We start from the raw sequence: 27329 nt of genomic DNA, 5'->3' as shown, positions 1-27329 counted from the left end.
AAGTGATTACAGAAATTTTAAATGTATTGCTTTACTTTACATCGTTAGAGAGGAAAGTAACATAATTACATCAATACGTTACTTTGTAACTCGTTACCCCCAACGCTGATTATGGCACAGAAAAGTTTCGTATGATAGTATGTTAGCTACGTTACATCCAACCGCATTTCGACATGTTAAATTGTATATGAGTTTGTGGGGCTGGGGTGCATTCCTAAGTGTAATATAAGTTCGTCACAGTCGTATTTCAGTATGTTGAAAACAGTGCAGCAACTTGCGAAACTGCCGTTATTTAAACTGGTATGTCTATTTGGTGACGGTCTCTATGTGAAGTTACGTATCCTCGACACTTTTCCGTGTTGGGTGGAACTTTCACTCTCAGGAACCGGACGGGTCGCAAAATCAACAAGCCTCCCTATTAATCTGCCAAGATCACCGCGGTTCAGGCCGGTGTCTTGTGACTTTAGACTGTCAAGTCAAGTGTTGTAAAATGGAGACGGGTACAACCAGCGTGTATGGGGCCTCACTGGCCGGTGGCAGCTTTGACCTAATAAGCTTTGTCAAAAAACCACAAACTATCGTGCGAATTCTCAGCTGGGTGAGTGACAACTGCCGTCATTTGTGGTAGAGAAGAGAAATAGAGATTATTTTGCTAAGTAGGCTATCCTAAAACTGTTTACAAGTTACGTAGCAGGCTGTTTTCAATGTAGAACTTAATGCTACATTTTACTGTCATGTTGCCCTGTCACTTCTGTATTCTATTGTTAAAGCAGCCGACATTATATTTGCAACCACAAATGTCGGTTTAATTCAAAATTGTTGTCGTATCTGGGCCACTTGTTCATATCTGATTATAAATGACCGATTGTTGTGCCACACTGTTATCCGAGCTGCGCTTCTTGCGTTAAATATGTTTATGCGTATTCACTATGTTCATGTACAAGTGAGAGAAGCCTCCAAACACTCGAAAAGGAACCGCGACTGACCCAGTTGTCTCAAGACAGACCCTGGTATTTGAAAATGAGGATGTAGTTTAGTATGACCTCGTTAACAGTAGGAGAAAACATATGAAGAAATCGTCTTTCTCCAGTGCCCGTTTGCATCATAATGTCACAACTAGGACACGACCCGACCCCTTCTGCCTAAAGGGGTTTTCCACTGGCATGTACCCGAAGTTTATTTTTTCTTTTCCTTTTAATAACGGAAATTACTGAGGAACACCACATGACCCTTAAAAAGGGCCAAAAAGGAACTCTCCTTAACTGGCAAAAGGCAACATTATTAACAATTGGGGGATTCTCCAAGACGTTGTTTTCACTTGCCATATCGTGTGTGAAACTCGATGATTACGCAGGTGGCGGGATCCCTTCCTGTTATCTAGTTAATGATCCCTAAATCCTGTGAACACTACCAAAATACCTGCGCGTTCTGTCATGACTGACCCTTCAAAAGAGACAAAAGAAAGTCAGTTGTGTAGTTAGTAGGTAATGTGATAACATGTAGGCTAAATACCCCAGGCACAAGGACAGTATGTGCCCTCTGTCGCCTTTTCCTAAACTGTGAAAGCATAAACACAAACAGACGGGAGGTAACATGATAGGCCCTGTGGCAATGGCAGCCAGGAGGCAGCTTTACCCGGCAGCTGTAGAGGCTTCGCTGGGACTGCGGCGTAACTGTGGTTTCTTCTGTTCAGCTGAAGTCAACACATCAAAGAGAAACGCACGCAGCTCACCCCGTCTCTCGGCTGTTCTCTCTCTGCTTTTCCATCGTCTTCTCTGTCTCTGTCCTCTCTGTTCTGTTCTCATTTGTTTGTGTACGTATGTCTGCTCATAAGGTTAGCTTTAAACTTTGCTGGGTACTATTGTCTGTCTATTTGCAGCACAGAGGAATTGCTGTCTGTAGGTTAAGACAATCAGATGTGCACTGTTGTACATGAGAGTGTAATCATTTATTTTTTCAGTATTTGTGTATAGTGTGAAACTCTTTCTTACACTGATTTTATTTCCCCTTTGCTCTCCTTTACACCCGTGTCTCCAGGTGTTTGCTATTGTGGTATTTGCATGCATCACTGGAGAGGGCTATGTAAATGTTTCAACATCCCCTGAAGCAAAGTGTGTGTTCAACCAAAACGATGGGGCATGTCACTACGGCGTGGGCATTGGTGTCATCGCTTTTCTGGCCTGTGTTGTGTTCATCATTCTCGATGCCTACTTCCCACTGATTAGCAACGCTAATGACAGAAAATACATTGTTGTCGCAGACCTCGTATTCTCAGGTGAGATCAAGCACGGCAAGACTAGAGGACAGACGTGAAACGCTTAAATAGGCCATTGTGTGGTTGTGAAACTGAGGTGTATTGTGCAGAACTGAAATTAAGAGACAGAGAAGTAGTGGAACTTGAGTAAAGAAAGGGACTGTGAATCACATTTAATCCACCCAGAGTATTTTGACTGCATCCCTTATTTTATCTGTGAATCTTGTGAGTTCTTGTGAATCTGCTTATGTGTCCTGCTGTGTTTGGCTCCACAACATTATCCACAATGTTATAGATGAACCATGGGTAAAACATAAATATTATGACTTGTGGAATATTTATAGAATAAAAAGAAAGTATGATTTAATGCTAAAACTGTTCCAGTCGTAGAAAATGTTAACTATTGTTAGTAGCTATTAAGATTGTATTCTTTCTTCTTTCTCATTGTTTATATCAGGAGCTTGGACTTTTTTGTGGTTCGTATGTTTCTGTTTCTTGGCTAATCAGTGGTCCCATACCACTGATCCCGGAACCATCCCAAACGATGCTGTCCACGCAGTTGTAGCGTTCTCATTTTTCTCAGTTGGTTCTTGGGTGAGTATTTTTATGTATACAATCACAGGAAGTCTTTTTATCTGTGGAATCAGCTAGATTACATTGTCTTAGTTAAAGCTCATTTGGTTAGTGTGCTGAGTATTAATATGATGATTTTTTTTTAAAAAACATTTGGTGGGACATATCAGTCAAAAACAAACTGATAAACTGATGGACGGGTCAGGAGGACTGATTTCTTTTTCTTAAACAGGCTGCGTTGACCTATTTTGCTCTGATACGATATCGTCAAGGTGTGGGAGAGGTCACCCAGAATTTTCCGGAAGCGGCGATAGACCATGCCTCACAGCCTCCTTACCCAACTGGTGGTCCCGATATCTACCAGCAGCCGCCATTCATGCCAAACCCAGAGTCTCAAGGAGAGAGCGGCTACCAGCCTCCTGCCTACTGAGAGCTCTCTCTAGGAGAGGGGATAAAAAGGAATAATTGGATGTCCAGGCCACATTACACGGGTGATTGAGGAGTCTAAGAAAGCAGCCAATGAAAACGCTCCTACAGTGTCTGGCTTTGGTATTCATGTTGATTGGTCTTCTTTTGTTATGGAGATACTTCCACTGCTTTTGTGTGAAGACAAGTGGGTTGTCTGTACATATTTGTCAAAATATGTTTTCAAATGCGTGATCTTTTTTTTTTTTTTTTTTGCATGTTTAAAATATTTTTTCCATTTGTGATTACATACTAAAATCCATGATCACACAGTAGCACAAAAGCTGCCTGTTGCTGCGACTGGTCCTTAATTGTGCTTATGTCAAATGCAAGGCGATTGCTGTGAGCCTGTCCTGCTCTGAAGCCTGGCACTGTTCTGTTCTTTGTTTTAGAGAATATTCTCCACATAATGATGGCTCTATTTCCACTCAAATGCCAAGTCCCATGACTGATAGGGATGTTGTTCTTGTTATGGACTGTTGTGCTAAATAGCACATCCTAAATCACATAACTGAACAGTTGAGGCTCAGGACAGACTTGCAGCAATTGTTTCATGATGTGAACAAAAGCAAAAAGAAATTTTTGCCCCACCCCCCCCCAATCATAGACATATACTAAGTCAGTGTCAGCCAAATACAGATACTCCTTCCCACCCATAGTTTGTGTCATGGCTACTCCCAGTGCTCAATTTCTTTAGTTTTTATTTGTTAATGGTTCAGATGAGACCCCATTCACTTACCAAATACTCACAAACCATGTTTGCGATTTCCCTTAATCCAATTCATGATGGCTCACTTGCAAGCTATGCAGGTCCCCTGGACAAATTAATAACCTCATTACTAAGAAGAATACATATTATAAGTTATTATTGCAATTATGGTGGCTTGTCTGGTGTTAAGAATTATTTATGAACAAATTCCCTATGAAGAAATTCTCTAGGCATACAATTGAGAAATGTGTATTTCATGTTTTAGATACTTTTCCATAAGGGAATAGCACCAAAATCTTTTGTATATGCATGTAATATCTGAATTTGGTAAAACTGTCATATTGCCAAAGTCAAAGGAGATTGCTGAGACAGGATAGTGATTACATTAATTCTCTATAAATCAGAACAAGAAAAATTCATGGGATTTCTTTACCAAATGCGTTTTCCATGGACTTTTTAAAATTGTTATAGATTTACATGGTCACTCGGCAATACTGTTATTAATATTATTATGGTCTGTATGTTTTGGTATCTCTCTTGATCGTTTGGTTCATATGTCTATGCAAACACAATGCATACTTTTTTTTGCCATAAAAACACTGCTGTTAAATACACACAGCATACACTTGAAAAGAAAAGTATTTACTTTTAATGCTTGTTTTACACTGTAATGTGCCTTTAAAGTCCTGTATTATTAGACAAAATCATTTGTTTGGCAGACATTGGAATTTCTTCAGATTTGGTGTTTCTTAATGCGTTATGGATTTTTTAAATAACATTTTTGGATTTGTTAACTAGATTTTATACAGTCAATGTGATCACATGTCTTCACATTAGTTGCACTGTCAGGGTCTAATTGATTTGCACTAACTACAATGACATATTTGGAAATGTCATTTTTGGTGAAAAACCTGTTTAAAGATTTAAATACAACCTGGTTTTGCATTTTTACTGAGTTAAGGGTTGCATACTGCGATGATATACATCACAATATCATTTATCAAAACATACATCATTTTAAAACAAAAATACCACTCAGCTGTGCCTTGGAAATGAAATTTTGTCTGTCGGACAAAGTTGTTTGAGTCCTTCCATGATTAAAGGTGCATTTTTGCCCTGTTTGTCAAAAAATCCTGTTCCTTATTGGCATAATGTAGTCTAACATCTTGAAAGCCTGATTAAGCGAAACAATGTTTAAACAAACTACTACGTTTTGTCTAGTGTTATGAATAGGTTGTGTGTTAGAACTAGGGGAACAAAGTAAACACGCCTTAAGAAACAAATTGCTGTGGTTTGTCTGATGGAGACAAAAAAAAAAAAAAGGTACAATGATAGCACGTACAAATATTATGAAGTGTGTGACAAAATCTCACCACAATTAAGCAGCCTTTCAATGACATTCAAAAGAATGTTTAATTAACATTTACAGCATAAATATAAATACACATTTAAAATGAATTAATGCAGGCTAAATTTAAAACACAAGTTTGACCCAAAACGTCATGCCCTCCTGTATAGCACATACAGACAAGGCCCACATTCTAGAGCATGTCAGTAGATTTAGGTTATGAAATCTTCAGCAGAATGAGTCACATCAAAAAACACTGAAATGACAGTTTTTCAATGTATAAAACAGTGCCTGAAGAAATCAACAAACGATTAATTCTTACAAATATGAATTACATGCCATATGAGGACAAATCTAAGAGATAAATAAGTAACCGATTCTCACCACGAAGCTCAAGAGCTGAAGTCTACTGAAATAAAATGAGCAGACGACAGGCACATTTTAAAGGTGCAGAGCTGCAAAGAGTTTGCGTGAGGCATTGAGGTGCAGAGATTGTCCTGCTGTAGTGTGTGGGGGCGTTTCTTCTCTCTGAGGGAGATGGTTCTCTTTGTTGTCCATCAGGCCTCCGTAACATGCTCGACACACGGCATGATACTTATCAGCACCTCCTATCACCTCCACCTGACACAATGGGGGAAGAAAAAACAACATTTGAGAGATTTTGTGCAGCCCTTCGATTGCACTAAGGGATACAGGTTGTGGTCTCGCTATAAAGGGATGTAACACACACACTGGGGATTTCCATCGTGGTGAATAAAACATAAGTGTGTCACGTACGACCAAATACTGCATCAAATACTCAGCTGACTGAAATCATTTTCTGCAATTTGTAGCAGTTAGGCCTGCCACAGATTGATAATCTATCCAGGAGTGCAACTAAAACAAATTAACTTTGAGGGGTTGTTTTTGTATCCAAAGGATAAAAGCCAAACATCTCTGTTAAAAGATTACAGTTCACCTGACATTTTATTCAGCAGTGGCTAGGAATAATAACACTACATGATTTACTTCACTAATAAAAACAAACAAACCAAACATATTGATATATTGTAGTTATCAGATTCCTTGTCAATTAACTTTAATACCAACCAGACAGAAACTTCCTGCTAAAGTGGGTACTCTGATCTGCATTAATGTATTACTTTGTAAAAAGGAATCACAGACTAACATCAGCTGTGTCGACAGCAACCCCCCCCCCCCCCCCCCCCGCAGTACAGATGACTCACCTCTTTCTCAGTGCCCAGTCTTTTTGTGTAGGAAGCCTCTTTGAAACACTGCATGCACACTGCATTCAGCTTAACAACACTTTCTGCCAGAGGTACCAGGTTCAGAATGTTGCCAAATGCCTGAACGGGACAGGAGATATCATGTAAGAGGAGAACAAACGTCTGGAATGGTGATACTGATGCTATATCACAGTTTAAATGTACATCACAAACAAACGTTTTCTGCCAACGCACCTTTCTCTGAAACGTGCCGTCGAGAGCTGCAACAATGACAGTTTTCCCCATGTTGGCCATTTCCTCACAGAACTCCACAGTGTCTGGGAACTGGGATACATGGAGGATAGAAGTTATTTCACAACTGTTGCAGTTTTATGCAGTAAATCTTTGAGCTCCATATCTTTCTACAGAGTATGCCGGTCACCTAATGTGAGACAGAGAGAGTTGAGCCCTGGCCAGGACCAATGCAAAGCTCCTGCTTAAATGCAAGATGGGCCTGTGCCACACATGCCTTTGGTCATGTTGTTGACTACCATCTAGGCCTACCTGAAATTTTATCTTTAGTATATTCAACTTCCCGACAGTTTAGGGACTATGTACTTGTCATATTACTTTATTAAATGTTACACAATTTACCCTGAATCACACTCTTTCGTTCACAACCTTTCTTTCATAACGGATTGTTATGAGAATAGTGTTAGAGTTTAAATGTACTCACAAACTGCCCTTCGTCGATGCCAATGACACACGCACCCAGAGCAAGGGGACGTACATCTTGCAAGCAGTTGGCTGGCACAGCTTCCATGGTGTATCTATTAAATTGATGAATAGCTGCTTAGTTTTGAACTTTGCTGTAATCAGGGAAAACCGTGCAATGTGAATGAATAAAACAAAAGAAAAAGCGACTTACTTGTCGTGTGTTGCCATCCCCTCTTCCGAGTACCTCGTGTCTTTTGCATATTTAATCACTAAACAATTGTATTGCGCAACTTGGAAACGCCGTACTCTTCTCATCAACTCAGTGCTGTAAAGAAGAAATCCAAAATGTTACATCGAAATATCCCGTAATTTATTACTTGCATAGTAAAGAGATTAACAATTGTGACAGGTGACAAAGAAACTTGGACATTCTTTATAGTGAAGTGAAATTTCTTAATCCTGCAGCTCAGCTGTTTTGGCGCCGTTTGTACGTCATCACACATACAAATTTTACCGCTTTTTTTCAATTTAACACAGCCACTCAACCAGACTATCTTAAAAATTCACGTACGTTTTGCTGTTTTGTTTCACACAGATGATAAACATGTTTCTCACCTTTTTCCTGAGAACATCGGCCCAAAAATAACCTAGGATGGAACGATACAATTATGAATAGGTAAATAATTCTAGTAGCTTGGTCAAGTTCGCTTCTTCTAGTTTATTTACAGGTCAGTGGGAACAATAACGATTAGCTCATGTAACATGAGCGACTAATCGAGCTATTTTATTTAGGGCTGGCGGTGAAAAACATTAAAATATTTTCAGTCCTCACGGTGTTGTATAATCACTTGTCCAGCTATGTTATTTAGCTGCCTGCTAAACGATATTTTCGAAACAAGAAAGTATTTTACCTGGATTTGCCCTCTTGCTTTCCTTGGAGAATTGGGTAAAATCCTGGGAACGTTCAAGCAGTCCATTGTATAAATTCTTATTTCACTAAACGTGCAAATGTACCAACGTACGGATATCTCTTGCTGAAATCAAATGTCCCGCCACCGTAATTTCACAGTACAAGTCCCTCCTGGAACGGAAGTAACCAATCATGTGAAGCTGAAATAACCAATCATGTGCACTGGTAGGCTGGCGTAACTTTGTACCAAGGAAAATTTTGAGATGTATGGCACATGGTATGTATGTATGTATGTATGTATGTAGTATTATTATTATTGGAAGTAAAAGTAGTAGTTGGTAGTTGAGGCAGCAGTGACATTTTTAACGGAAACTGATCAAAACTCTACTACCGTTCAGAGGAACGTGGAAAAAATAGGCCATTTTAAGGCTTATGATACAATTTGACCCTAGCCCTTTCCATTGACAATGTTTCAAGTCTTTCTCTGCACTCATACTGCGGTTAACAACTGCATGCTGTTAAAGACTACAACGACTTGGCACGTTTCACACGAAAATACGTGTTTTTTAGATACACCCGGAAACGTTTTAATCCAAACTATTTGACTCTACACGTGATCATAGTTATCTATTGATCGATAATTCACATGTTGTGAAAGACCCTGACAACTGTTGGTGAGGTCTGTTTGTCTAGTGAGGTCTGTTTGTCTGATTACAAAGGTCTCCACCGCTACTGCACTGTATGTAACAGAAATTGGAAACTGCGAACAGAAATGCAGGTGTGGAAAGAGATCAGTCAAGATGTAAGTTGGCAAATTTACATATAGAGAAATTGTTAAACATTATTACCAAATTATCTCTTCCTGCCAGTCTTGTGTAATTGGGACGTTCTTTTACTTCTAATGGTTAATGCTAACGTTATATGTAGAGCTAACTTGATTGACGGACAGGTTTTACCTGATACTGTAAGAAGCTGCACATAAAGACTCGTTGACTGCCTGACTGGGCATACTTAGACCATGCACATTAGGACCGTACGAAATAGCCACTGGGGATATGGTTTAACACTGAACGGGATATATTGGGATGAATACCAGCAGAGGGCACTCTGTGCGATTGCAGCACTGATCAGAACTAACAGCTCCAACTTGAATGGCTGTCCGTTGACAACAAACTACCATACTGTTTGACAGGAGCTCGAGAGGCAGTATTCCCCCAGCCGGTGGTCTCATAGAATGTCTGCAGATGATGTGATAAAAGCCCATGTGGCATCGTTGAAAGCAGGTCGGTTAACGTTTCGAATGTTTTTGTTTGGCAGTTTAGCTGTCCTTCTCACTGTTGCTCTCTGCAAGTCACAAATCCGTATTTAACAGTAGGGCTTGATGTGATCTTTCACATCGATGGCCGTGGCAATCTGACCGATGATTTATATTTGCGGTGTGTCGGTGTTCTTTAAATCCTTGCATAAAAGAATCTCTGCTCATCCATGAACTATACTTTTCGACAAAACAAAACTTAAAAGGAAGTCTTATTTTTCATGGCTTAATAACTAGGTTAATCTGTATATTAATGTAATGTCATAGTGCAGGTGAGAAGTCTGATTGAACTGGTGTTGATGTGACGATGATTAATTTGTTGACCTCTGGTTGTGTAGGTACAGATAAAGCTCGAGCGGTCGCTCAGACACTGTTGGATGTCCCGTATGGGGAGGGAGAGGGAGAGATTTTGGATGTCTACATGCCCAGTAGCTCCTCCCCAGGTGGGGCCTCAGTCTGGATAAAAGGGGTTTGAAATGCACAAATGTTTGCATAGTTTGTCTCCTGTTTCAAGCTCAATGACTGTTCCTTGCTTTCCTCAAGCACCTACTTTATCTTGTGCTTCAGTCAGATCTGTCTTTAGTTGATGAGGGTCCATCGGATAGTTGCTCATTACCCCCAGGTTGTGTGTGTCTGATGTGATCTGTTAAGCCAGCCCATCTAGCCTGTCTATAAAATTATTTATAAAATGATTGAACGTATAGATGTCTCCTTACTCGGAGCACTTTTGAACTGATTCTCTAGGTGTTTGTAGAAGCTGTTTCATTACAAATCCTGTTTTGCTGTTCTCTCCCTGATTTTTGGTAGATGTCCCACTGGTCATCTACTTACATGGTGGGTACTGGCAGTTTCTGAGGTAAGCTTTTCTACTCAGATGGTTGTCAGTGTCCTTTTCTATGTTTAATATGCTTCAGATTTCAACTGTTCCCATTATATGTTGTCATATGTGATATGTTGTTGTTGTAAAATCTAGACTGTTAAACTTCTGTGGTAATAGAAATATGTTTTTTTTCTTTCTTCTTGCCTCTGTTTTATTACTAAACTGTACATGTGTGCAGACTTGCATAGAAAAGGTGCAGCTTAGAAGTGCATAGAGGTGCCCGGCAATATGTTGTTCAGTGTTACATAATGCAAACCCCAGGAGATCTCACATATAGTCTTACAGTACCAAATGTTCTGATACAAACTGTCAGATTGGATCTGCACGAAACATATGTGTTTCTTGTGTAACACATGTGCTTTGAATCAACAGTAAGGAAGAGTCTGGTTTCATGGCTGTCCCATTGGTCAACAAAGGGGTTGTTCTGGTTGCTGTTGGTTATAGCATAGCTCCTAAAGGTACTGCTGTATTAGGAGAAAATTGGCAACAAGCGCTTTGAATTGGAATGAAAAACTTGAACAGCTTTTTGAATCTGTACAACGTTTTGTTGTTGACATTTTTACTTTCGCTCCTTCACTTTCCCCTCATTCCAGGCAATATGGATTTGATGGTGTCCCAGGTACGCAGAAGTGTTGTGTCTGTCATTCAGCAGTATTCACATATTAGGTTTGTACGATTTTTTGTATGTTTACAGTTATACAGCTTTGTTTTTACTTTTTTAAAGAATATGTCTGTCTGTATATTCTTCACTTTTATTCTCTGGTATCTTTTTCATTTCATCTTTTGTCTCTCATTCTTTCTCTTGACAGTGGACTTTACCTGTGTGGCCACTCTGCAGGTGCACACCTGGCTGCCATGGTCCTCTCAACAGACTGGTCCCAGTACGACATATCTCCCCAAATCAAAGGTGTGTGTGCTTCGTTGGTTTGTAGTGATGCTAGATAAACTGTTTCAATTAAGAGCATTTCCAGACTCACTGTTAGAAAGGTTAATCTAGTCTGAGGAGAGTATATTGTCGTCAGTGTGTTGAGGCATACAGTGCAAATCACACTTTTCACCATATGTGTTATTTTTTTTTAACAAATTACTCCCTTGCTGTCTTGATTCGATTTAGGGAATTTCTGGTTTTCTGCAAGGCTCATGGGTTCTCTGCATTCACTTTTCTTCTGTCCCTCTGTACTAGGTGCATTTCTGGTCAGTGGCATTTATGATCTGTTACCCATCCTCTCCACCTATGTGAATGAGCCTCTGAAGATGACAGAGTATGGAACTAGTTGACACATCCCCTCTATGCAAAATCATATATCACTATTATCCATTCAGAAGTACCTGAACACAAACATACATTCAGAATACAAAACAAATCATATTCAGTGCCAATATGTGAACTCCTTTTTTCCCCATAAAAGAAGAATTCTTCATAAGTTTAGCTGTTAAAAAGTTCAATTTATGTACACTGTTTTCTTGTACACATTTCTATATTTCTTCTGACATTGCGGTCTTGCATGTTTTGTGAGAGAGTTTACATATTAATGGAATGATATCATGAAAGAGATGCAAGAATGTGAAGCAATCTGTTTGTCTGGTAATCAGTGACAGACAAGGCAGCCGTATTCGTTCGTTGTTGCAGGTTCTGGAAATGTATCGGTTTTAGGCCTTAGTTATTTCCTTCTAGAACATACATACTTTGAAAGTCAGCGTGTGTTGTTCTGTCTGAGAGACATATAATCTCTGTATTATTTTTCCTTAGGGAGGTGGCTTTAAGGAACAGCCCCAGTCAGCTGGTGACTCAGCTCAAGGCTTCCTCCCCCGTCTGTGATATAGTGGTCGCTGTTGCACAGAACGACTCTCCTGAGTTTCGGAAACAGTCAGAAGACTACTTCAAAGTCAGTGAATGTTGTAGGATTCTGGGAGCTATCCGTATTCAATCCTTTATGCTCTTAAATATTGACTGCATTATTCTAATAGGGCTCCCTGTGTTTTTTCCAGGCTTTGAAATCTGCTGGGCTTAAGGTTACTTTTGAGGATGTTCCCAACACAGATCACTTTAACATCATTGAGCAGTTTGTCGACGCTGACTATCACCTTACACAGGTTAGCTCTTTTCATCAAATTATAGTTTATTTTCTGATTGTCAGAATAGCTTTAGAAAAGGAAAGAGGAATTCATTGTACACTTTGGAGTTAAAATGTACATAAAGGCCATTGAAACAACTCAGCTGAATGTAGACCTTGTGTTGGTATGATTATCTGTTTCTTCCAGCTCCTGCTGAAGATGATGGGGAAGAGTTGAGAAGCCATTAATGCAAAGATCATCAGATTACCCACAATACACCTTTATCAGAGCCTAGACTTCTGACTAATTAACATATATCACTGTGCTGCCCTTTGTCCAAATCTGATAATATGAATATTTCAGATGTGTTTACATCAGTAGTGTGTTTTTTTTTTTTTTACTTTTTTCTGTGCCAGTCTGGTTAGTTACACTGTTATTCAGCAAGCAGATGAGTGTTATCCTGTCAGTATGGAGGAACTGTTTCTGTGCCAGGATATTTTTGACTTAACCCTCATCCTGACCAGCTGACCTGTTAGGTCAGCCACTGACGTGACATAGTTGTAGGTTCACATTTCATAGTCTGAGAGTGTGTCAGTATTTGTCCATGAACATGAGTATAATAATTATTATTATTAATATTATTATTATTATTATTATCATTGGCAAATTGTACTTTCTTATACCTCTTTACCCTCATCACTCTGTATGTATCAGCTGAAGATCATGTACTTATTTCAAGTTGCTAGTACTCAGATATAACGTGCTGCTGGAAGTGCATTTGCTTGAATGTAGCAATTAACTTGAATGATATCATTTTAACGAATCAACAGGGATTTTAACCTTTGACACTTGAATTGTCTGACACTAGATGTATTGCACTGTATTGAAAATTGAAAATTGTCTAATTCTTGCACAATTTATTCTGAAAATGAACAAAATTAAAATATACAAAACTGTCTACTGGGGAAACTGTTAATGTCTTTGAGACTCAAGTTTTGTGTCCAGAAGAACCTCACAATTACACCTTCTACTGTATTACTGATCCTAAATAAATAAGTGAACTGTTTTTAATGTAGCTATAAATTATTGTCAGCATGCAATACATGGAAGCAAACTTGTTCTAACCGAACATGGACACCATTGTTCACAAAACTGGGTACAAATCTTCCTTCTGATACCGCCTCCACTGGGTTTCTCAATAGGTACATTGTGTTCTGAACAAGGTTGCTCTATTCCCTTCCCACATAGCGGGACAACTATGTTTTGGGAGTGTAATCTTGGACCAAAGCACTACTCTCACCATACTATACTTTCGGCTTTGCTTGGGTTTCATTGCAATTGATGAGGTATGATGTGTGATAACAATGTATAGGAAGGGGAATCCTTCGAAACCTCTTTAGTTTCCATGGCCACTGCAGTCAGGACAAAATTGTGAACTCTCCCCATCTTTAAGCAGGTCGCAGTTTATGCAGGATGCGTCGGGGTTGTGGGAGGAGCTCTTTCTCGTGCCGGTGCGTTGGCAGTGTCCGTTTCGTTGTTGTCGAGACAGTAAAAGAAGTACTGGCTGCTTCTACACTGTCTGAGCAATGGAGTGGAGGTACGGAACCTCATAAACGCTGGACTATCTTCGTCAAACGGACTTATCAGAAAGGCGTGCCTACTGACCTTTCTCCTTGTAAGTGATCTTTTCATACTCCGCTTGAAGCTGTACTGAAATCTTGTTTGAGCGGACATGGAAATCCTATTAGCAAACTTAGCTAAATTATCCTTATGGCAGTCAGGTAGACAGAGACAGTAAATACCAGACAGTAGTGTTGCTGGGTTTGCTAAATCCGTTGATATATAATAACTGAATTCAACCCTTACTACAGCTTACATCACTGAGCGGCATGCGTGACGTAGCCAAATAGTTGCTCTGGATAAAACAGTGCTAGTTACTCCACTGATATTCCGACAACCTATCTACACGTGAGAAAAAAAGGCCATTCGCTCCTAACCTTATGGAGAAAAAAAATGACAGAACGCCTGTAATAATATATTTGTTATTAAAGCTTAACCATTGTAATAGCGTTTTCCAAGTTCTCGATAACTTGGCCGTGTTGAGGCTGCCTCAATTCGGAGTGCCATCGTGGCTTTGAGGCTTGCCGGGGCAAAAAGTTCTTGTCAAGAAACTAACTGCAAAACAAAAGTGGACATGATCTGTGCGTATTAAAGCAACGCTATCGCCTATCAAATAACGTGATATGACCAATGTTAGGTCTGTGCTTTGACACAAACTTATATGAGGACATGTGGGGTTACTAACTGTTGAAAAGTTATGTTCGTCTCCTCAAAAATGACATTCATCTTTATAACACAGAAGTAACATTTTAACAAATGTTTTATATATAAATAGAGGTTTTGGTTTATATTTTGAACGAGCTGCATAAAAATACCGTTTGTCTTCTATTTTATAACCGGAATACGTATGACGTCAGAGCGAATCTCACGCTACGGCTTTACTTTTTATTTGCGTGTTTTGTTATGGCGCTTAAGTTCGTCATCCACTCCATTATCACTTTGGTACGCTCCAGTGGCTTGCCTGCCTGATACTTGTTGGCTAGGCAAGTAAGAGTTGTCATGATAAAGATTTAAATGGTTAAATGACGCTGTGTTAAGTAGTGTAATGATCTGAGTGGCAAGTTCCTCATTATAATGTAGGGACGTAAAGCATTTATCCCGGGATCTTTATACATTACAGTTAAAACGTTGAACCTCATTATGTGGATACTTTGTTCTCAAAAGTCCCGCGCCTATAATGATAAAATATGACAGAACTCACACTGGCAAAATACCCGTCTACTCTCAGGGTTTTTTTTTGTTTGCTTCTTTTGTTTTTTGTACTTGTACCTGTAATTGAGGTAAAGTTCACTGTCTTTGTGTGTGCCCGCAGATTTTTTTTTCCTTAGTCATGATTGCAAGTACATCCCACTAGAACAAGAGCAAAGGGAATAAGACACCATCAGATATAAGCAAGAGTAAGAGAGTGAGTGAGAAGCAAATTGCTCTTGTACAAAGGATTCGCAGCAAGTTGAGTAGGTTAGCGGAATAGAGAAGAGAAGAATGTCCTCTGTTCAGCACACATTAAGGAAAAGAGAAGATGGTAAATAGTCACGTGTATCTGTTTCTGGTTTAATGATTGGTCAGTCAAAAAGATCAAATAAGATCCTGTTTTAAAACAGGTGTGGAGAATTTTGCCAAGGATATAACTTTGATCTGGTGTGTATTTGGATTCATTGCTGTGTATGTGCTGTGTGGAGATAAGACAGTGAACATGAATACAGTACATCAGAGCAAATCAACAAGGATAAGGCTGCTTTACAAAATAACAGTATAGTGGTTTAGTGAACAAATCTGGTCTGTTATCTGTTTTCACAGACAGTGTCAGAATCAATGTTCGCTGCGAAAGATAGTAGACTTAGAATGAGCCATAAAACAAAACCTTAAAACAATGTTGATTTTTATAAGAAAGACACCGGTGATGTGGAATTATGTAAGCAATTGCGTTTTCTTTTAGCCTGCTGTATTGAGTGACTAACATTTTGTCTCTGTTTTCTGTCGAGTAGAACAACCACTCGACCTCCTAGTTTGCCTTAGTTGCTCTTGGCAACGGTTACGCAAGAAATGCAGGATCAGGTTGTCCCTAGGCAGGCGTGCGCTGGTCACACCTTTACCTTTACTCTGTGCTCATCTCCGGTTTCAGCTTCTGGTCTCTGTTTCTGTAACACACAAACCCTCTGACTTTTGGCTGTGGGATCAACACAAAAAACTGTGCCAACCTGTTATGTCAACTGTTTGAACTGGTCTACTAATATGGATGATTTAAATCATTATATTGTATTTGTTAAGTCAGTGTTATTACAAGGAACTGTTTAACAAAGCAGTTCAAGCACTTGCTGTCATGGTGTATTAGATAGTTATAATGAAGTGTAAAAAAAGAAAAAAAAAAAAGGCATTAGCAGTTTTGTATTAGCCACCAAACTGCTGAACACTTGCTCCTTAAAAAACAGGATTATAGGGATTTTAATAGGGGTGCTATTTTGAGACTGCTGCAGGGTTTATGATTCACACCAAAGGCTCAGTTAGAAACTTTTCTCTTCTTGTTGTTCAAAACAAGCCGTTAGCGACAAGGTTCTGAGTGTTATTGTGTTCATAAGAGTAGACCAGTTCAGGTAGTGGTGGTGTGAGAGTCTCAGGAGTTATTGAGTGTAAACAGATGTGATCCTGATCCGGTTTGTTTTGTGTTTCGTGCTGAGAGCCCCCAGAGCTTTGGGTGTTTTGGTATGATCGACGTTCCACTTCTTTATAGATCTAGACCCTTAAGGACCAGTTCCAGAAACCTGATAGTCACATTAGGACACAAACAGCCTTCCCTTAGGTAAATATAGCTCAGACATTTCTGTGTACCAGTCAGACCTTGTAATGTATTGCATAGACCATGAGGGTAAGAAAAAGAATTCAAATTACAGCAAAAACATGAACAGCTGATTAGTCCAAAATTTCTGCAAACTTACACTACACCAAAACACAATGAATGGACTGCAAATGTTAAGTGAAGTGTCTTTCCTCATCACGCGTTCTTTTATGTATTTATTTACATACGTACATCCGTACTATTTCATCTCTTTTTCACTCTGTCTTCGCAGGCATTTCTCGCTCAGAGAGGAATGACTCAATGAACTCTATGAGGCTTTCCGTTCGAGGCCTGCCCTCCTTGGCCTCCATAACCAGCCAGGCGTCTGACCCCCGCTTCCGCTTCCGATGGCGAGCCATCACTGTTACAATGCTGCTGGTTCTTGCCATTTTGATCTACATGCATCAGACAGCAGAGGTGGGTGGCAAAGACGACAGCAGATCCGTCCAGCGCCTGGACATAGGAGAGCTGAAATATAACGACACATACCCGCTCAGTCCACCTGAACGGACCGCTAAGGGAATCCGGTACCGGATCGGAGTGATTGCCGACTTGGACACGAACTCCCGTAGCCAGAAAGAGAACACCTGGTACAGTTACCTTAGGCGTGGGCACCTGTTGATATCGGAGAGTGGGGACAGGGTGGCTGTGGAGTGGGATTCAGACATTGTGGTGCTGGAGAGCCACCTGGCCGAAAAGGGGCGTGGCATGGAGCTCTCGGAGCTGGTTGCATTTAACGGGCACCTGTACAGCGTGGACGACCGTACAGGTGTGGTGTACCGGATTGAGGGTACTCATGCTGTGCCCTGGGTCATCCTTCCGGACGGGGACGGTAGAGTTTCAAAAGGTAGATTGTTAAGTCTTTTTTTTCTCCAGTGCCTTTTTTGCCGCTGTGTGTGATCTGCTCTCTCTGTGTCTCTTAAATGTTGTGTTCTCATGGCTTGTTCTGTCCACGCTTCCCCTTTCATTTGTCTGATATTAATTCAGAAGTGCTAATGTTTTTTTATTTTTTGTTTTTCATTTTTTGAAAGGGAAGTTTGCTAGTGAAACAGTTATATGTCAGCTGTGCAGCATAGCCAACAGATCCGCAAAGAACCCAAATATACAAACAGCTGACTTTGCATAAGTGCCAATATGTTTGAGTGTCCCTTTATTTGTTATATATTACACAACAGATGTGCATAATACATAACAAATAAATATCATTATGCATTACAAATCATTTTGTGTCTCTAAGGAAATGATATGATGCAGTGTCCTTAGAAAAATGGGAGGTTTTCCGCCATCCCATATGGCTTTTTTGTTTGTTTGTTTGTTTTGGTTAAGAATCACAATGCCTTCATTGGTGAAAGAAAAAACATGTCTGATTTGAAGGCAGCAGTCTCAGTGTTCATTTTCATTTAACAATGACAGACTAAACAGAAACTTCCCATGTTTGATATTGGCCTCCCTTTTTTGAAAGAACACACTTTAGCACTGTGGTTTTTCTTATGAAAGCAGAAAATGTGGAAATGCAGTGCGAAAGTGACATGTCTGTTTTCACTGATATCCTTCTTTGCCAACCGCTTTTTTACTTCAGTTTCCCTTTTTCCAAATGTCTTCTGTTATTGTCCTCTAACTCTGCTTTTGAACACTGTTCAGATTAGCGCTGGTTGTAGGGGCAGTGTTCGGTTTTTCATTTCTGTATCGTGACCTTCACTGTCTTCACACAGGGTTCAAGGCAGAGTGGCTGGCTGTTAAGGATGAGCGACTATATGTTGGTGGGCTTGGGAAGGAGTGGACCACCACCACAGGTGAGGTTGTCAACGACAACCCTGAGTGGGTAAAGGTGGTTGGTTTCCGTGGAGATGTGGAGCATGAGAACTGGGTGCCCCAGTACAACACGTTGCGGAGTGCTGCTGGTATCAAACCGCCTGGTAAGTCATTTTAAGACACAGTCAATCCCAATCTCTCATCATCTCCTCTCCTCTTGTCCTCATCCCAGTGCTCAGCAGTTACTCCAATCGTTCTTTTTCTTCTCTTTCTCCCCTTTCCTTTCTATCCACTCTTTTTCTCTCTCAGGCTACCTAATCCATGAATCTGCTGCATGGAGCGATCAGTTGCAGCGCTGGTTCTTCCTGCCACGTCGCGCTAGCTCCGAACGTTACGACGAAACGGCAGATGAACGTCGCGGTACCAATCTCATCCTCAGCTGTCCGTCGGACTTCAGCCACGTGTCTGTCAGTCACGTGGGCCCTCTGGACCCCACGCATGGCTTCTCCTCCTTCAAATTCGTCCCAGATACAGATGACCAGATCATCTTGGCGCTCAAGTCAGAGGAGGATGCTGGCAAGATAGCCACCTACATCCTGGCATTCACACTGGATGGACGCATCCTCCTGCCGGAGACCAAGATCGGGGATGTGAAATATGAGGGGCTGGAGTTCATTTAAACTAGAAATAATCACTGTTCTCAGCACAACACAGGCCCAGCAGAGTGGACACCAACAGCGGTATCTATGGGTTTATGATGCAAGCTCTGTTGCCGGGGAGACGCCATGGAGTCTAAGCAGGAGTGGAGGGTAGATTAAGTGAGAGAAATGAATGAGAAGAGCTGATTCAGAATGTACCGTGTGAGTTAGCTCTCTAAGAACTCTCTCAGAAAGGAGCATAAAGTCCTCTTAATGTTGTGTGAACCTCTGCTAGAAACCTGACTCATCAACACTCAGGGGATTAACAGTAAAAGTCTTTTTTTTCTTGGATGTAGAATCAAATCAGACAGTTTACAATGTCTAATTTGAAGACTTAATTGATATAAATTTATGAAACCTTTACAACTTTATTATTAAATTTTATTTATTTTCAGTGTTAAAATGCTACTGATGTTCATGCTGGTTGACAAATATATATTTATGATATTGGAATAATGCCCGGTACCAGTTGTTATGCTGACCATAATTCTCCCATGCAACTAAAAATGGCTTATTTTTGAACATTTAAACAAATTAAAAAGAAGTCAATTTTACAAAGTACGAGTTTATTTCTGCGAATATGTTACTGACATGGAATTAATTTTACAGTGTCAACAATGCAACCAAGAGCTTGAATGTTACAATTACAATTTTAGTGCAATTTAACTGATGTGCGTTTCTCGTTAGAATGAGATTTCATCTTTGAGTAAACAACCAATACAAATTGAAATCAAGGATCAGTACTCAAGTCAACAGTAAAAGAAATGCTCATTTCTGCAGACCCTGCAGTCAATCTTGAAGCAGCTGAGAAGCCTGTCTCATGAATTAATTCACATCAAATGACTCATTACTCTTTCACTCAGCGCAGGTTCACAGGCTTGTTCCCATAATGACCACGTCCTTTGGTAGCCCCTCTACTTTGAGCACTTGAAAGGAACCCAGTGTTCTAAGGAAGTTCAGCATTCTCTTGTCATTTGACCTCAGCTGACAGAACACACCTTTGGAACCTATAGGGAGAAGTAAAGTTTGCTTAAAAAATTCGGGTGAGACAAAAGCATGCAGTACATATAGAGACTGGCTACCATATGTATATGAACTCCTAAATATTTGCAGTTATAGTTAACACAGTGCATTTAAGCCTCTCTGTGATGATTTACAGCTTATTTAGCTGAAAATAAATTACGGTGATGCTGAATCAACTGATTAACTGCAGACTTGTGTTGAGACACAATAACGTGAACCGCCAGGGTCTGGACTCAAAATCCAAGTTATGGATTTAGTTATGCATGTAGAGAGCGCCTTCACTTTAATGAGTTTTACTTCCTTCAACCACCATCCCACTATATTTCATCATCCGAGGCCTTAAAAAGAACCCCTGAAAAATATCAGTCTCTTTCCATGTTACTGTACACCACTGGCATTTAAAACATGCATTCATGAAAGGAATTTAATAATGCATTATATCTTTGATCTGGAGTGTCACATGACTCACCACTGGTCCTCATTGATGAAATTAGGCTACCAATCAGCCGCTTAACAGCACTAGGGTCTGGAATCTTTGGGAGAACCTCAATGGTCACAAGGGAGGGGAACTCATGCAAAAATGAATCTGGATACTGCAAAGCAGACAGAGAGATATCCATTATCCAAACTGAGAAACTGACAGGCTGTACACAGAGTACAAAATATGTATTAAGTAATTGACCTCAGATATTCAGTTTTGCCCTTGAGGGCAACAAACCCTGTGTGTAAACATGCTTGACATTAGCAAAAGCAGTACTAACAAGCTCAAACCACACCGGGGCAAGGAATCACCGTAGGGTTTGGTTGGAACAAATTCCTCAGATATGAAATTCTTAGTTAAAGATCTCAGCTTAATAGCTAGGGTCTTATTCACTCAGGAAAATATTCATTAACCAGCTCTTAAATCCACACACATACTCAAATAAGAGATGATTTTCATTTATAGTCGGTCTCACCTGGGCTTTATTCATAACAGGTCCTGCCTCAGACAGGCCGAGAGCATAGCCACAAATCCCAGACTCGTCCTCCAACAGAAAGCCACAATTCTGGGAGGGAGTTATCTGACCCTCTGCAAGACTAAACAGAGAGGTAGAGCACTGATATGGCAACTGAGAGCTTGAAGAACCACTGACACTACACAACTGATCTTCCCAGTTCTACAGGTAAACCTGAGGTTAGACAGGATATAACTTGGGTTATCATAGTTGGGTTAGCGTAGTTAAAAATGAAACAGCCTAAAAATTCCTAACTTGACAACAGTCTTGCTAAGCACTGTCAGGAGGTGGCCCGCTGTTTTCCTAGTTGGCCACAGGAGGGAACCTAATTTTGAACAGTCAAGACACATGGATTTTTCACATGTGCCAAAATGATTTGTTTTTGTCTGTATCAATTTGTATCTGTGGTCTGAAATACACTTTAATCAAATACGCAAATATACATTCATTGGAAAATGCAGATCTGAGACTCGAAACCATTTTTATTTTTGCAAATATATTTTGCCAATATGCAATTGTACTTGCTGTTCACAACCGATAACATAGACTCTCTTCAGCAACCAGTCTAGGTTGTATTTTTCTGTTAGTGTACCACTGATGACAAACAGAGAAATCTGTGAACCACTTTTTGCATTTTAGGGTTAGGATCGTTGCCTCCTCCTACCACCCCAGGTGGAAGACTGGAGATATATATTTTAAAGGCCTTCCATGAATCTAGTAGCTACTATATACTCTCCTCAGGGGGTTTAATTTAGTCACCCATTTTAAACTCACCTGTCCCCAACCAGCTCTGGTTTTGCGATTGTATCCCCATGTATTTCTGAGAATATTTTGTGCACTTCAGCCTAAAAAAAACACACACACAACAATGTGATGCAGCTCTCCTCAAGTTCAACCCAAGACATAATGACAATAAATGTAAGATTGGGATCAGCAGAACAATTCGAGTTATTTCAGTGCAGTGGGCATGATGAATTGGGACCAGTGTCTAGGAGTGACCTGGTCTTTGATGGAGTACGGTCGAATGGTGTACACTCTTGATGCAGGAGGACTGCGGAAAAGATCTCGATTCCCATGGCAAGGCAACATCCTCTGCAGGACAAGTAACCATATAAAACATATCACCATCAATCAGGGTATCATACAGAATAGTTTCTTTTGTGTACATTTACTGACATACAAAATACAAAAATATTAAAACCCCATGTTTGATCTCCAACAGTTAGCCAGTCATATGTCCATAGAGGTAACACACATATGCCATACTGTACCTGGAACTCTCCAGAAAGACCACCCCTGAAGCCCCATGGCTCTGGGTCATCGTTCAGAAGTTGAGATGATGGAGGACTCCGACCACCTGAGAGGATAAAGACAAAACTAAGGTTGAATTTAAACATAATAAAAAAGAACAACTATTTAAGGAGAACCATTTCTTCTCTAAATTTGGTCAACGTTTTGGCACAGTCACAATAAAACCATAAATAGTCAGAAGAACCTCATCTTAAACATTCAAAATGGTCAATGCACATTTTAACTGTTATTGCATTTTCATATTGTTGAATTATTGAAAAAATCATCGTACCTAAAGACTTGACAAAGCTCCTTGCCATGGACACACCACTTTTGATGTCACAGATGTAGTTGTATAGATCGTACAGAATGCTCCGGTTTGGAGCGTTTGAGAGCCTGTTGAACATCTGCACGACCGCCTCACACATTTCATCAAACCTCTCTGCCCGTGCTCGCCATTCTGCACCCTAAAGAGATACAGTCAGCATGGATTTCTTTACTGTCCAATCCCTAGTCCTGCTAGTCCATCGAATGTAATCTAGCAAGAATAATTACATGCGCATTTCATTTGATGATTACATTTAGCTCTCTGACCTGGATGCCCATAAACAGTTGTGTGAAAGCAAAATGAGAAGGCTAAAAATTGTGTAAGAACACCATATGTTTAAAGTAAAAAAAAATGTGTGTGTGTGTATATATGTGTGTGTGTGTGTGTGTGACAAACCGTCACAGAAAGTCATGGAATATCACAGAGTACAATAGAATAGAATAGAACAGAATGTAACAGAAATCCGGCTAGAAAGAACGAACTGTTGAACTACACAGATATGCATCCTGTGTCCCCCACCTTCTCTGACTTTGTTGCCACGGTGCCGAACCCAGCAGCATCGCTGTTGCCACGGAGCCAGTGGAGTTCCTGCAGCATGGTGAGGGCTGTGGGGCCATACTCATAGGGCAGGTAGAAGAGTTCTGACAGCAGTGTGAGGTCGTCCAGGGTCAGCGGCTCGGCCGTGTACAGTGGGTTCTCTCTGGGACCTGGCACATACCCATCTGTTTGCATGGGCTCCTCCTCAGATGACTCTCTCTTTGGAACACCACCACGAGCAGCATGAGAGGCTAAACACACAGAGCCAAACACACACACAAGAACTTAAAAAAAAAAAACCCTCTTGCATTCATTCATGAAACATATAAACTGTTTCTATTCAAAGTTTTCAACGTGTACCGTTATTGTTAAAACATGTCTGATGCTAAATATTCTCTTCACAAAGCTGATTGGCATTTTAAGAGAAGTGATATTCTGTTAATTCTGTCATTATTTTTATTTATGATGAAATTTTTTCAAACTCAAATAACTATATGAGCTGCATTTAAAATGGGATCAATTATTGTCAAAGAATCACTCTCTCTTTAAATGACATACTGTTCTAAACTATAAACCAAGGGAAAGAGCTGTTGCTATAGCTGACAGCTGCTGAAACAAGCAACTGAGCATTTACTAAATGTAATATTAAGTCTTGTTTAAATATTTTTATTCTCACCACCAGGCTGGTCAGCAATTCCGAACTCCACCAGCCACTCAGCGAGGGCAAGCTGCAAAGCCTCTTGAGGACTGTAGTCAGATCCCTGGTCCTCTCCGTCTGCAGGAATATTCACATCAACAAAATCAGGGTTGTGGAGAAAAATAAAGAGTGAATGTACACCATCTGAAACATAAAGGGGGTTATACTTCACACGCAAATGGTTATCGCATTTAGCATGTTGGGGGAAACCAAATGTTTCATCAAGGGATTATTTTCATTTTTTTTTTTATTATTATTTTTACCAGTTCTGCAATTTTATTCTATTTAACAAGCATACAGAATTCTTACGTATGTTACTCAAAGAGGTAACTTTAATCTTACCTGCTTTGAGGACTCTTCCTCTTAAAAGAAACAAATGTTTTAACAACATACTCATACTCACCCATGGCAACATCCTTTGTTCCGTTATTAGCTGATTTGCACCACGTGGCTAATGTGTGAATGGCCACAAAGTTAGGCTCAAATTCACAGTTGGGATTGGTGAGCACACCTCTGAGTTTAGGAATGAGTTCTGTGGGTCGGTTCTTGAAGGGCCCGAGGAAGATTCTCTGGGGGTCATAGTCGTTAGCATGGATATTATCCCATATAACTGGAGGCCTTCTCAGTACCCTTGAAACTTCCTCTATGGACTCCACTGAGATCTCCTTCGACACTACTTTTGGGCCTGAGCACAATAAAAACAAGTATTCAAAAGCACAAAGTTTATACGCAAAAAACAATATTCAAAAGAAACTTCTAGAGCATTTTGCAAGACAGGCTATTCAACCCTGAACCCCAGAGCCAGGAGTCCTGCTGAATTTATGTGCACCATCTTGTTAAGGCTGATTTCTACACAGGAAACAGGCATGTAAATCCCTAACCTAATCAGAGACAAGTGGTTTGTCCAAAAAACACAGAGCAAGACTTTGTTCTTCTATTTTATTTTGTATTAACAGTACTGATGGGGATGATCCTACCTGTCCAAAGCACATCTATGCCAGGGAGGAGCTTCTCTCCAACAGTGTTTAAATATGAGGACTGGGGGACATTTGGGGTGCAGAAAGCAGCACAGTAGTCTGCCAGAGAAAAAAAATACAACATAAAAAAAAAAATAACAATCACAAAATCACAAAAATCCAAAGGTACATGGAGTTAGAGACACCCCGTTACTCGAACAAAAAAAAATATCTGATACATCAGTACAACAGTTTGCGGACAGTAGTCTTTCAGGTTAGTATAGAAAATACTGACTTTTAAATGAAAAGTTCATGCACTTCAACAAATTCAAGAGACATCGTTCAGTGATAAACATGTAATGTAAAACTTTCTCCTAAGCTCAGTGGCGTGTTCATATAGAGTTCATGAGGTCATGTGCAGTACCTGTTGGGCAGAAGAGAAACGTCTCGGGCTCCTCTAAATGCTGAAAGACCTCGTTAGTGACAGCCACCTGAGCATGCGCAAACGAACTGAAGGCCTCTTTATCAGCGGGACACATTTCTGTCTCAATGTCGTCAAACAGGAGGGCAAAGGACTTGCAACCAAATTCAGACACCTGAGGAGGGAGTAGAGGATTTCAAACACAGTTAAAACATGAAAGAATCTAACAGTCACCACATATACCGTATGGCATTAATAAAGATGTCCGTGTGAGCCTTACTTTATTATGTGTGAGATACTTTATTATGTGTGAGATTCACGCTTCCCTGTCGAGCAGAACTGTATACATTGCAGAGGGGCATAGTCCCTTTGCCGGTTTTGACTTATGTCTTTGGGAAAGGGACCGCTTTCTACCTTGGTTTATCTCCCGTCAGCCATAGGGTGGCATTTTAAGGCTAGCACACCTAAATACCATCAGGTCCTCTGGACTTGGAAGACTTGAGCTTTGTGTTTCTGATGTGTAGATAGATACTGAGTGCTGGTTCAATCGAGTGTTAGTGGTCATTCTGTTCTTGTGAGGAATGATCTTGTTTCTGACTGGAGCAAATTGTGCAAAGATATGAGGGATATTACCTGGCTCAGTTTCCTCTTCAGTGTGGCCACCTCTCTTGGGTTAGAGAAGGTGATATCCAGGCCAGGTGAGATGGCATAGATGAACTCAACATTATGTTCTTTAGCAGCAGTGATAAGTGCGATAAGTTGCTCTTTGAGAAATACAAAAAGGTAAAGAAGCATCCTTACTCAAGACAGAAACATCAGTGGAGGAGGTTGTATAAAAGGTTGGATACTAACTACAGTTACTCATATGGAACATATCTGTCTAAAGATTTACAGACATTTATATGATTGTTTCTGGGTTACTGCCATAATTATCTCAAGGTTATATGAGGGCAACCATGAACCTTTTTCAAAATCATGACAAGATTTAACAATCATTGACATATAGTGTCCTCACCAGCCTCTTCAGCAGTATAAAGTTCCCTCCAGTACATTCTGTGTTTGTAGTCATCTTTTGGAGCATACAGATATGTGTTCAACCCCCATTTCTGCTCCCTAAGGAAATAAAAGCACATGCACTCAGAACAGTACCATGAATGCAATACTAACAAGAGTCAGCTTCGCCATAAAGGATAAGTGCTGTAGCTAACACTATCGTTCATGTGACAGCATTTAAATTTTTTCCCACTTCCTGAAAAGCTCTCTCCTCTGTTCCATGGTCCATGGACGTCCATAAAAACCTGAGTGATACAAAGGTCACCGTGAGCAAAATACTTGACGAGAAAGTAATATAAAGGTCCCATTAGTCCTATTAAGACACCTAATCAACAGTTCCTTAATTTAGTGAAGAGGTAACCTATCTATATAGAGGCCAATTATGAGCACAGCCACCTACATGCACACGAATCTATTGCTAACATGATGCGTAGTGAACGGTCCCTATCTCAAATTCAAATGCAATACTCACCCTCAACGACACCACCCAAAAATCTTCTTTGACTAGTGTTTGGCTTCGCCATTGTCTTGACTCTTCTCGAATGAATTTCAACTGCAGCACTGACACAAGAAATCGCTTCGGCAAAGCTCTATGTGTACCCTTGCACTAATGCAAGAGAGTCCTCTGCTCGCGTGCACCTGACTTGACAGCTTACCTTCGTACGCTTCTGCAGAAACCGCTGAAGCTAAAACCA

General features: G+C 40.2%; 5 protein-coding genes across 6 annotated transcripts; 3 read left to right on the top strand and 2 right to left on the bottom strand.

The window, feature by feature from the left end:
• Positions 1-393: 393 nt before the first annotated feature.
• syngr2b (synaptogyrin 2b) lies at positions 394-4956 on the top strand. The gene is made up of 4 exons (XM_030772720.1): positions 394-598; positions 2038-2275; positions 2712-2848; positions 3060-4956. Exons 1-4 carry the CDS (start codon positions 491-493, stop codon positions 3255-3257), a joined length of 681 nt encoding a protein of 226 aa, XP_030628580.1. The 5' UTR covers positions 394-490; the 3' UTR covers positions 3258-4956.
• An 834-nt stretch (positions 4957-5790) lies between these two features.
• tk1 (thymidine kinase 1, soluble) lies at positions 5791-8248 on the bottom strand. The gene is made up of 7 exons (XM_030772751.1): positions 8183-8248; positions 7887-7918; positions 7483-7596; positions 7291-7384; positions 6810-6899; positions 6576-6695; positions 5791-5970 (listed from the first exon to the last, which is right to left on the bottom strand). The coding sequence occupies exons 1-7, from the start codon at positions 8246-8248 to the stop codon at positions 5791-5793; spliced, it is 696 nt and encodes a 231-aa protein (XP_030628611.1).
• Positions 8249-8893: 645 nt separating this feature from the next.
• Positions 8894-13033, top strand: afmid (arylformamidase). The gene is made up of 11 exons (XM_030771164.1): positions 8894-8983; positions 9374-9464; positions 9835-9939; positions 10304-10352; positions 10749-10834; positions 10970-11042; positions 11186-11283; positions 11560-11638; positions 12127-12262; positions 12366-12470; positions 12639-13033. The coding sequence occupies exons 1-11, from the start codon at positions 8954-8956 to the stop codon at positions 12666-12668; spliced, it is 882 nt and encodes a 293-aa protein (XP_030627024.1). The 5' UTR covers positions 8894-8953; the 3' UTR covers positions 12669-13033.
• Positions 13034-13943: 910 nt separating this feature from the next.
• On the top strand, positions 13944-19846 carry cant1b (calcium activated nucleotidase 1b). Of its 2 annotated transcripts, none has more exons than XM_030772664.1 (4): positions 13944-14106; positions 17117-17731; positions 18597-18800; positions 18946-19846. In XM_030772664.1, the coding sequence occupies exons 2-4, from the start codon at positions 17146-17148 to the stop codon at positions 19314-19316; spliced, it is 1161 nt and encodes a 386-aa protein (XP_030628524.1). In that variant the 5' UTR covers positions 13944-14106; positions 17117-17145; the 3' UTR covers positions 19317-19846. The 2 variants fall into 2 exon arrangements, with proteins under 2 accessions (XP_030628524.1, XP_030628523.1); XM_030772663.1 differs by lacking the exon at positions 13944-14106 and adding an exon at positions 15551-15573.
• A 181-nt stretch (positions 19847-20027) lies between these two features.
• Positions 20028-27329, bottom strand: ogal (O-GlcNAcase like). The gene is made up of 16 exons (XM_030771247.1): positions 27107-27329; positions 26828-26879; positions 26597-26694; positions 26215-26345; positions 25585-25756; positions 25182-25280; positions 24608-24889; positions 24184-24282; positions 23490-23758; positions 22935-23109; positions 22624-22709; positions 22352-22444; positions 22127-22197; positions 21314-21434; positions 20827-20950; positions 20028-20341 (listed from the first exon to the last, which is right to left on the bottom strand). The coding sequence occupies exons 1-16, from the start codon at positions 27156-27158 to the stop codon at positions 20205-20207; spliced, it is 2061 nt and encodes a 686-aa protein (XP_030627107.1). The 5' UTR covers positions 27159-27329; the 3' UTR covers positions 20028-20204.

The sequence above is a fragment of the Chanos chanos genome, chromosome 4 (genome assembly GCF_902362185.1).
Source record: "Chanos chanos chromosome 4, fChaCha1.1, whole genome shotgun sequence".
NCBI classification, from domain to species: Eukaryota; Metazoa; Chordata; class Actinopteri; order Gonorynchiformes; family Chanidae; genus Chanos; species Chanos chanos.
This window is presented reverse-complemented; position numbering and strand designations above follow the sequence as displayed.

What these genes read in the sequence shown, in the direction of transcription:
- ogal (XM_030771247.1), bottom strand. Translation starts at nt 27,158, where the DNA reads ATGGCGAAGCCAAACACTAGTCAAAGAAGATTTTTGGGTGGTGTCGTT. An exon ending in CATAGATGTGCTTTGGACAG is followed by an intron (nt 24,890 to 25,181) that starts GTAGGATCATCC and finishes TATTGTGCTCAG; the next exon opens with GCCCAAAAGTAGTGTCGAAG. An exon ending in CGTACTCCATCAAAGACCAG is followed by an intron (nt 22,198 to 22,351) that starts GTCACTCCTAGA and finishes TGTTTTTTTTAG; the next exon opens with GCTGAAGTGCACAAAATATT.
- afmid (XM_030771164.1), top strand. Translation starts at nt 8,954, where the DNA reads ATGCAGGTGTGGAAAGAGATCAGTCAAGAT. An exon ending in GGGTACTGGCAGTTTCTGAG is followed by an intron (nt 10,353 to 10,748) that starts GTAAGCTTTTCT and finishes TTGAATCAACAG; the next exon opens with TAAGGAAGAGTCTGGTTTCA. An exon ending in CTGACTATCACCTTACACAG is followed by an intron (nt 12,471 to 12,638) that starts GTTAGCTCTTTT and finishes TGTTTCTTCCAG; the next exon opens with CTCCTGCTGAAGATGATGGG.
- tk1 (XM_030772751.1), bottom strand. Translation starts at nt 8,248, where the DNA reads ATGGACTGCTTGAACGTTCCCAGGATTTTACCCAATTCTCCAAGGAAA. An exon ending in AAGCAAGAGGGCAAATCCAG is followed by an intron (nt 7,919 to 8,182) that starts GTAAAATACTTT and finishes GTTCCATCCTAG; the next exon opens with GTTATTTTTGGGCCGATGTT. An exon ending in CCGATGTTCTCAGGAAAAAG is followed by an intron (nt 7,597 to 7,886) that starts GTGAGAAACATG and finishes TCTTCTTTACAG; the next exon opens with CACTGAGTTGATGAGAAGAG.
- syngr2b (XM_030772720.1), top strand. Translation starts at nt 491, where the DNA reads ATGGAGACGGGTACAACCAGCGTGTATGGGGCCTCACTGGCCGGTGGC. An exon ending in CGCAGACCTCGTATTCTCAG is followed by an intron (nt 2,276 to 2,711) that starts GTGAGATCAAGC and finishes TGTTTATATCAG; the next exon opens with GAGCTTGGACTTTTTTGTGG. An exon ending in TTTTCTCAGTTGGTTCTTGG is followed by an intron (nt 2,849 to 3,059) that starts GTGAGTATTTTT and finishes TTTCTTAAACAG; the next exon opens with GCTGCGTTGACCTATTTTGC.
- cant1b (XM_030772664.1), top strand. Translation starts at nt 17,146, where the DNA reads ATGAACTCTATGAGGCTTTCCGTTCGAGGCCTGCCCTCCTTGGCCTCC. An exon ending in GGACGGTAGAGTTTCAAAAG is followed by an intron (nt 17,732 to 18,596) that starts GTAGATTGTTAA and finishes GTCTTCACACAG; the next exon opens with GGTTCAAGGCAGAGTGGCTG. An exon ending in TGCTGGTATCAAACCGCCTG is followed by an intron (nt 18,801 to 18,945) that starts GTAAGTCATTTT and finishes TTTCTCTCTCAG; the next exon opens with GCTACCTAATCCATGAATCT.